Raw genomic sequence first — 9,461 nt, 5'->3', positions numbered from 1 at the left:
TACTTTCAATTTGTTTTTCAGGTGAATTAGGTTTAAACATTTTCTTTAATTCACTGATTTTTGCCACAATCGAGCAGCCCTATCTCCAAGGTGTCCCTATTTGGCCCCCCTTTGCTTGACTACAACCCCCCCACCCCCCTCACACACACACACACACACACACACACAAACACACACAGCATCCTTTAGCTCTTGCGTGCTCAAAACCTCCCGCGTTACATGGCTAATCCAATAGAATATGCAAATGTACTGATCCTGACAAAGTGCGGTGGAGGGAAAACTCAGACAACATGCCCTGACAGGCGTGTGTCATGCGTGTGAACACGCCACGCACACCGAGGTCCACATGAGAGTTGACCCCCCACCCCCACCCCTAGCCCCCTCCTCCGCATCTGAACCCTTAGTGTTCCTGTCCTCTTAACATCTCATTTGGGTTCGCTCTCTTAACACTAGTGAATAATACCTACTAAGACCTAATTTCTTCTGGGAGTTTTCATGTATTGTTTTGAAAGATGTTCTGAGATCACCTTGGCCTGGTGCACCTGTAACAGCAAAGGTCACTGCCGTGGCTGCCATGATGTTATATATGTTAGCACAGCACTGACAGGAAAGGGAAAAAAGTGAAATGTATACCTTAATGGGAACTATTTAGTACCTATAGGTGGTCTGGAACCACATTCTTAGTGGTTTTATTTGCTTTGCTCTCTCTCTCTCTCTCTCTCTCTCTCTCTCTCTCTCTCTCACTTTATCACCCCTTTTCCTGGCATTACGTTAGGACCTGACACTGACATTGACTCTGTATGTCATTTCTCTCTCTCACTTTCTCTCTCTGTCTCTCTCTCACCTCTCTGTCCCTCTCTCTCTCTCTCTCTCTCTCTCTCTCTCTGTCTGTCTCTCTCTCTCTCTATTTCACCCCCCTTCCACTCTATCTCTCCATTGCTCCGAGGACCAGAGTGCCTGCAGATGCATTTCTCTGTAGCCCACTGCCCCTCCCTGCTCTCCTCTCTTTCGCCCTGTCTAACCCTCTCTGTCTCTCCCTCCACTCTGTGTGTCTCTCTCACCCCCCTCAGCACACGCGCTCCACTATCAACAAAGCAAGAGACAGAGGAGGAAGCAGAGGAAGGGGGTGAGAGGAGAGCAAAGAAGTTTGAGGTGCTACCGTCCTACCGACAAGGTGAGTAGCCAATAAAGGAACTAAGGAGAAGCAAATATGTGGAAATAGCAAAGTCCGGCCAAGTTTAAGTTCAGCTTGACACGGACAGAAAGGCAAAATAAAAAATCAGATTGAAAGAGCGGGACATTCGTTGAAAATAGAAGAACATGACCTTATCTGTCTTCTTCCATCTTGTGTAATGGAGTGAGAGAGGATGGTGGAGATGCCACCATGCTGTAGTCTGGGAGAAGGTAGACACGTTGTGTAGAGATTGCGTAAATAGAATGCATTTGTCCATCTGGCTACCATGTTGCTCAGTGACGTTCAGTAGCATTCTCCACTCCGGTAGTGCTACTCTTGAATTTTTGTCTTGAATACATAGTCTGTAAAATATTGCAGAATGTTGATCAAACCTTGTGCAAAATCAAGATTTGCCAGTAAATTTGGTCTGAATTTGGTCTCAGTTGTATAATAGGATGTGTTTTGAGTGGAAGAAAGAATTAGGTGTACATTCATTCTTCTATCTATGAGACTCCCAATTTTAAAACTGAAATGTCACAATGATGAAGGTTGTATAACTTGAAGTACAACACCGTGATGAAGAAGTACAACTCCACCATACCACCTCTTGGCAAAGTCTTTCGTACTCATTTTTGTCACTCTAGGGTGATGAGTCTATTTAGACTCGTATTGTGGTGTGGGTTCTATGATGTGTGTTTGTATTTGGTCTGTTCATGTTTCAAGTTTTTCTTAACATTCTGTATGGTCTTTTCCACATCTTTAATCCAATACAATATTGATTCATACCTGTCTTTACTAGTTTATGCAGGTGGCTTTATCGTAGCCACATTTTCAGTAGTGGTAATGTCGGCCTCATGGTCTGCTAACATGAGAGGGATCCCTGCTTGGAGTTATTGCTTTCAGCAGCTCCAATAACAAGTTAAGCAAAATCACAAAAGTCTTTTTTGATTTTGAAGTCAGCCTTACTGAAAAAATTTGTTTGTTGTGTATTTGCTTGATCGTCTATCTTAACAAGTCCATTCATGATGACTTCATTGTATTTATGTTTTAAAAACCGTGGCTGTCCCACTGTGTGTTGGATTCAACCCTGGAGTGTGTCAGTGTAATGATTATACTACCCTACCTTGTGTTTACATTGGTGCATTAGTGTTTTCTTGTCAATGTTCTTGTAGTGCGAACATGAGTTTGTTCCCCTCCAGTGCATATATTAGCGCAGATATATTGTGCGGCGTGCACTGCCGTTAATGCTGGCTGACAGTGTGATTCTCTCCACTCATGCATGTGTGCTGAGCAGTGTCAGGGTAGATGTTCTGTAGCTCTTAATTACTCAGTGTGTGTGTAATGAACTCTCTTTGTGTCACTGTGGGAGGTTAATGCATGACTGTGAATGTGTGCATGTGTGTGTATGTGTGCGTTTGTTTGTGTGTGTATGTGAGTGTGTGCATGTGTTTCAATGTGTGTACCCAAAACAAGCTCCATTCTCGCAAACCTTTGGGTCTTTAATCTAATTAATTGCATCTAATTAATTATCTCTCTATCTCTCCATCTCTCTCTATCGTTTCTCTCCTTCTTTCTCTCTCTCTCTTAAGTCAGTGCACACTGCCTGTGACGTGACCTGAGCAAGAGGACAGCAGAGGTCAAAGGGTAAAGGGCTCTATCTTTTGGCTCAGCTCAGGTGTTCTATGTACGACAATCTGACCATGCTCAATCTCCAGAGTGGCTCCAACTGGACAGGGCCCACCAACTGGTACCATCAGCCCAATGCAATAACATCACAACACGGCACAGGTAAGGCAGGAGGCATTTATGGACATACTCACACATGCACACTCTCATTTGTATGTGTCGTGGTATGTGAATGCAGTGTGTGTGTGTGTGCTTTGCGTGTGTGTGCTTTGCGTGTGCTTTGTGTGTGTGTGTATGTGTGAATGTCGGTACATGGAGGCAGTTTGTTGCTCTATGTCAGTATGTGTTGCTCACGCCTTGTGTCTGTGTTGCTTGTGAAGTCAGCTTGGGGTGAGCTGGAGACTCTTCCACATGACTGAGTTTAAACCGAGGGTGCCAATAGCTACAACATCTCCCTCTCTTGTTCTCTCTCTCTCACACTAGCACATGGATACATACACACACACACGCACACACACAAACAGTTTAAAAGCTATACGACGCCAGTATAGTGGTTATGCTATACATCTAATCATAAATAAGGACCAAGGTACATTTTTAGTTATTTGCTTATCTCTACTCATCCTTGTAATAGTAACCTTAAGAACACAATATAACAACAGCTCTCCCTGTTTTCATCGTCTGCTAGCTCAGTATCATGTCCTGTCTAAAGCCAGTTTATGTTTGAATCACGTACCTGTGTTACATGTTTAATTGGCTGATCCGTGTATGAACTTACTCATCTCTCTGGCCTGCTGGCCCCAAGCAGACAGGTACAATGTGGATTTGCTCAAGTTTTCTCTCTGTTAAAAAGGAGTTCTTCTTTGCCCCTGTCGTCTTAATGCCTGCCTTACAGGGTTTAAGTTCAAGGGCCTTGAGGCATATTCATATAGTGTGGCACTAAATGAATAAAATTGAATTGAATTGAGTTGAATATGTACTAAATGTCCCACATATACCAGTATTTAGATAGTCACCAAGAGTAAACAGAGTGACACCAAGAGTAAACATTCTATACATGAGCAAGTGGCTCTAAGAAACATATCAGTGCAGCCAAGGCAGTTTACCGGTATTGACCATATTAGGCTTTGTTTCTTAATTTTTTCTCCTTTTTTATGTACTTCTCTCTTTTTTTCTTCCACCTCTGTGTCTGATCTGTCAGATGGCTGCGTTGATGACCTGAACCTGCAGATGGGTGGCGCAGGTGAGGGAGGGGTGCAAGGAGAGAGGGAGGAGTCGGATGAGTCCCAGCTCCACCTGCAGCTGAAGAGGAAGCTGCAGAGGAACCGCACCAGCTTCACCCAAGAGCAGATCGACGCCCTAGAGAAAGGTCTGAGCACCACAGCTCAAACAGCACCACCTTAGATCTCACCAATTCAAAACTCAATGTGGAGGTTAAAAGGTTAAGGAATGCGGTCAATCTGTCAGAATTAGGACACAATTTAGTGCACAATTTAGTGCACAAGTACAAAATGCCGCACCAAAGCATTCTTTATTCTACAATGCCTTGCAACAATCCGAAGAAAAAAAACATTTATGTATCATGTTCACATTACAGTACTAGTGCATAAGCGTGTTCATTTGTGAGTGTTTGAGTGCATATGTGTGCAAGTAGATGAAACTGTCCTCCCTCCATGTGTTGCAGAGTTTGAGAGGACGCATTACCCAGATGTCTTTGCACGGGAGAGATTAGCGGCAAAAATAGACCTCCCAGAGGCCCGTATTCAGGTAACTCTACTGCCCCCTTCTGGCAGATACGGGTACCAACAGCACAGGATGTTCTAAGTAATTACAATCGATCACTGTGTATAAGGGAAATATTTGAGCATAAATTAAATAAATTGATATTGCATAATTATGTAAACTATGTTAGTTCAATAAAGAGTTAAATGTATAGTGCTCAAAATATATAGTCTTGAGAAGTACAGGCCTATAGAGTGTGTGACATATTCAAAGCTGCCAGGGAAAGTTAAGAATGAGAGAAATTGTCTTTCAGTCACCACCTTATTCAGCATGTTTCTCCTTTGTAGGGACCAATATTTTTGACCTGATTTAGACCTGAAGTTTAATTTAGGGGTTGTCAATGTCAGTGTTACTATGTGACCCTAAAATAACTTGCCCAATGAAAGTTGTGTTTGTGTTGGCAGGTCTGGTTCTCCAACCGCAGAGCAAAATGGAGAAGGGAGGAGAAGCTTCGTAACCAAAAGCGATCGGGGGCCGGGACTTCCTGTTCTCAGGCGCATACACCTCTGAGCACTTCCTTTAATTCTTCTGTCTATCACTCTCACCATGGTAACAACTCAGGTGTGCAGCATTCTTCTGTCATTATGCTTGCCAATGTAAAGTTGCATGACACAGCATCTCATGATATGTGCATGGGAAAGTGTACGTTTTCTTACTTATTCTTCCTCTTTCCTCCACTGCCCACCACCCCACTTCCCCATGTTTCTGTTCTCCTCTCACCTTCAGGCTCAGTTCACAGTCGGAGTGAATCCTCCCTCTCAGGATACGGATCCCTCTCTGTGTTCTCCAGTGTGCAGGTAAGTCTTACTCCAAGTTCACGTGGAACATCCCCTCACTCTGTTGAACCTTTTTCACACCTCAGGACCATTATGGCCAGCCTCATGCACTTATACAAAGATACATTAAATCTATGCTCAGACGAAAAATAGATGAGCAGCTATTGAGCTGTAAGATAAAGGAGGTGACATAATTTGTTAAGTGGAATCCACATTTTTAGGTTATATTGCTCCCTGCTGGCAACCATTGGACATGCTCCAGGCAATATGTTTGTTGAGGGTGTTGCCTAATTCATTTCAAGTGGATCACCAGCCTTTATTCTTATGGAAAAAGGATTAGAAATACTCTGTTGTTACACCATACGATGTTGAAATATGGCATGTATGGTCTAGTTTCTCTCTGTGTCACATGGTCATTTTTGCATTATTGGATTACCCTGCCACGCGAATAGTAGCTCAGAACAACACACACGCTATTTGTAACAAATACACCAATGCATTCTTAACCCTTACCGTATCTGGAACAGGACAACCTGAATGAGATTCTCTAAAACACTCATTCCATCATAAACTCTAATTTCTATTTTTTCTTCATTCTCTCTCTCCTTTCCACTCTACTCCTCTCCTCTCCTCACCTTTCCTGTCCTCTCCCTCCCTTTCCTGTTGTCTTGTCCTATCTGCCCCCCTCCTCTCCTCTCCTCTCCTCTCCCCCCCTCTCCTCTCCTTCTCTCCTCTCCTCTCCTCTCCTCTCCCCTCCTCTCCCATCCTCTCCACTCCCATCCACTCCCCTCCTCTCCTCTCCTCTCCCCCCCTCTCCTCTCCTTCTCTCCTCTCCTCTCCTCTCCTCTCCCCTCCTCTCCCATCCTCTCCACTCCCCTCCTCTTCTCTCCTCTCCTCTCCTCTCCCATCCTCTCCACTCCCCTCCTCTTCTCTCCTCTCCTCTCCCCTCCTCTCCTCTCCCCTCCTCTCCTCTCCTCTCCCCCCTCTCCTCTCCTTCTCTCCTCTCCTCTCCTCTCCTCTCCCCTCCTCTCCCATCCTCTCCACTCCCCTCCTCTTCTCTCCTCTCCTCTCCTCTCCCATCCTCTCCACTCCCCTCCTCTTCTCTCCTCTCCTCTCCTCTCCCCTCCTCTCCTCTCCTCTCCTCTCCTCTCCCCCCCTCTCCTCTCCTTCTCTCCTCTCCTCTCCTCTCCTCTCCCCTCCTCTCCCATCCTCTCCACTCCCCTCCTCTTCTCTCCTCTCCTCTCCTCTCCCATCCTCTCCACTCCCCTCCTCTTCTCTCCTCTCCTCTCCTCTCCCCTCCTCTCCTCTCCTCTCCTCTCCTCTCCCCTCCTCTCCTCTCCTCTCCTCTCCTCTCCTTTCCCTCCCTCCCCTGTGGTCTTGTCCTATCTGCCCTGCTCCTCCTTCTCTCCTCTCACCTCGCCGATTCCCCTCCTTCCCCACTTAGTCGTTAACCCCTCAGCAGTCTTACTCCTGCATGCTGCCACCTTCCCCCTCCGGCCCTCCTCCCTCTCTTCCACGCAAGTTTGACCCGTCCCCCTACCCCTCCCCTCACATGCCCCATACCCCCTCAGCCAGCAGCGGCACAGGTGAGTCATACAGGGCTTAAGGGTTATGCCTATAATATGGGTTATTGGGCCTAGAATCAGCACAATTACAAACGTCTGTGACGTCTGTTTTCCCCTGTCCACTCTTTTCCCCCATCAGGTTTTCTGACCTCAGGTCCTGTAACAGTTCCAGGTGGTGAGCAGGACCTGGGACAGTACTGGACCAGACTGCAGTGAGATAGGGTGTGACCTACGCATAATACCCCAAAACATCAAACTTAGGTGCAGTTCAACCTACATACACAACACGCGCATGCACACAATCACACACACACACACACACACACACACACACACACACACACACACACACACACACACACAACCAGATTCATACAAATCAATATTCCCCTTACCAACACAATTTGTATAACCGCCTGACACAAGCAGAAAAGAAGTACAGTATATGACCAACTCCAGAATCAGCTAGATATCTCTAAACCCAACACTGTAAAGCCATGCCCTTACACTGAGAGCACAGACACACAGAGGTGGCCTAACCTAGACCACTGACCTGATACGGAGGAGAGGCCAGTAGCAGCAGCCCCCCATCTCCCCTCTACTGATCTGAGGAGACTGACCAGTCAGCAGAGATCAGCAAGACTGTGGTTTGTGGAATGGACTACCTGCAAATACTCACTGCAAGCGATGACAATCAACATGCAACGACAGTCAGGACAGATGGAGTGGAGTAGAGACAATCCAGAGCAGACGTGCTGCTTGTGACCACACGCATGAACACCTATCTGGCAATCACGGACAAACAGGGACATGCCAATGACAATCAGTTTTTGTAAATGAAAAGACCCAATTGAACACAAATGCTGTACAGCCTATGACAGTCCTAGTTAGGATTGAAGTGAATATGAGTGCATATAAAAGGTGGGCATGGAATCATGCAGATCAGAGATGGACACGGGTGAGAGATGTCTGATATTATTATCAAGTGTAAAAGTTAGTCGTTCTATTTTTATTTTGATGTCATTTAAGTCTAGCTTTCCATGCATTCTTATAACTTTTCTCTTACACACATACCTACGCCCCCCCCTCTCTCACTCTCTCTCTCTCTCTATGTTGTCCATCAAAGAAAGAGTGAATTTTCATCTTTCATCTTTACATAAATGTGTATGTGGGTATGTACATCCACAAGAGAGAAACATATGAGTGTAAATTTGTTTGTGCGTGTCATAATACACTAACACACAGTCAAAACAGCATATTCATCTCAGAGAGAGAGAAAGTGAAAGCAGAAAATGTTGCTGTGTGTATTATTAGTTTTGTGAGCATTTTTGTGTCTACCCTTACATGAAAAGTCTTTACTCATAAATAAATTTTGAAATGTGAAATAAATCTGTAGATTTGAGTGTTAATCATTAATCATAAAATCAGAACTTCTCTCTCATTAATACAGTTATTTAATAGTTAACTCTTCCATATCCTTTCACATTTTTCTTTTAGACTCTTAAACTCAGAATCTTTTCAAGGATCTAAAGTGGAATTCTTTCTCCCTTTCTCTATTTCTTTTTTTTCCTCAGAGGGTAATGTAGCGACTGTTTAGCCCTATGTTTATTTCTCCTTGTCACTGAACAGTAGCATTTCCTGCCTATGTGACTGTGAATTTCCTGTTTTTGCTACACACATTACCACACCCTCCAAAAATAATGCTCCGACTGACAAAGCTCTCAAATTCTCTCGGGGGCTGAAACATTCATACACCCACAGATAGTTATGCTACATGTATGTGCAGTTATAATATGACGGATGAGGGTAGAAAAGTTAAACAGAATATATTCACATCTTATCTTCATAAATTCTTATATGTTCTTCAATGTGTTTGCTGCACAGCCCAATCTATAGATTATGCCTCACTCAATAGCATTGAACTTTACCAAACAAAAAACTGATTTCCAAACTCTTTGAAGCACTTCTAGTGCATGAATCTAAATGTTTTGGAAGCACGTCGATTTAGTTGTGTACAACTTTCATGACTAAAATCACATTCTTTACGGAATGTTATTAACCTCAAGACCATGTCTATGGACTCATCAACTGTGTATTCCCATGGCGATTAGCTTGATGAGTTCTGACTGGAGGCAGAGGGTAATGAGCTGTGCAGACAGGAAGTTGGGCTGTGCATGCAAGGAGTTCCATCACGTACCTCCTATCCCCAACAGACCCCCGGAATCATGCCCATCAGGGCCGAGGGTCTTTATGTGGTCTTCTGGGGTGGGCACCACACCCTGACGTGTTTATTCCAACCCCTCCCTGTATCTCTTTATCTGTCTGATTGCTGTGAAACCTTACCCTATACGGTGGTGCCCAAGGGCCAGAGTATCTCATGTGGGTTCAACCCAGAGGTCGTTGTCATGTCACACTCACTGTGAGTGCACAGCTTTGAACACTGGGATGATATGCATAAATGGAAAAAAGTTTGAATAACAGTAGGACATGCCTGAAGCATGGTTATTGGCCGCCATTGATGTAGCTGCTGCTATTAAA

At 44.7% G+C, this 9,461-nt stretch overlaps 1 protein-coding gene across 1 annotated transcript; it reads left to right on the top strand.

Annotated features, from left to right (window-relative positions):
* Positions 1-1,062: 1,062 nt before the first annotated feature.
* On the top strand, positions 1,063-8,282 carry pax10 (paired box 10). Its single transcript, XM_076265199.1, has 7 exons — positions 1,063-1,174; positions 2,764-2,962; positions 4,002-4,169; positions 4,485-4,567; positions 4,987-5,143; positions 5,309-5,379; positions 7,063-8,282. The coding sequence occupies exons 2-7, from the start codon at positions 2,857-2,859 to the stop codon at positions 7,069-7,071; spliced, it is 594 nt and encodes a 197-aa protein (XP_076121314.1). The 5' UTR covers positions 1,063-1,174; positions 2,764-2,856; the 3' UTR covers positions 7,072-8,282.
* The last annotated feature ends 1,179 nt before the right edge of the window (positions 8,283-9,461 follow it).

The sequence above is a fragment of the Alosa pseudoharengus genome, unplaced genomic scaffold (genome assembly GCF_046254945.1).
Source record: "Alosa pseudoharengus isolate Yale_2024_CS ecotype anadromous, Long Island Sound unplaced genomic scaffold, YU_APseudo_1.1 YU_APseudo_1.1_scf_4, whole genome shotgun sequence".
NCBI lineage: Eukaryota > Metazoa > Chordata > Actinopteri > Clupeiformes > Clupeidae > Alosa > Alosa pseudoharengus.
The sequence above is the reverse complement of the archived record's forward strand: the minus strand, read 5'-3'. Positions and strand labels throughout refer to the sequence as shown.

What these genes read in the sequence shown, in the direction of transcription:
- pax10 (XM_076265199.1), top strand. Translation starts at nt 2,857, where the DNA reads ATGTACGACAATCTGACCATGCTCAATCTCCAGAGTGGCTCCAACTGG. An exon ending in AACATCACAACACGGCACAG is followed by an intron (nt 2,963 to 4,001) that starts GTAAGGCAGGAG and finishes CTGATCTGTCAG; the next exon opens with ATGGCTGCGTTGATGACCTG. An exon ending in TCCCAGAGGCCCGTATTCAG is followed by an intron (nt 4,568 to 4,986) that starts GTAACTCTACTG and finishes TTGTGTTGGCAG; the next exon opens with GTCTGGTTCTCCAACCGCAG.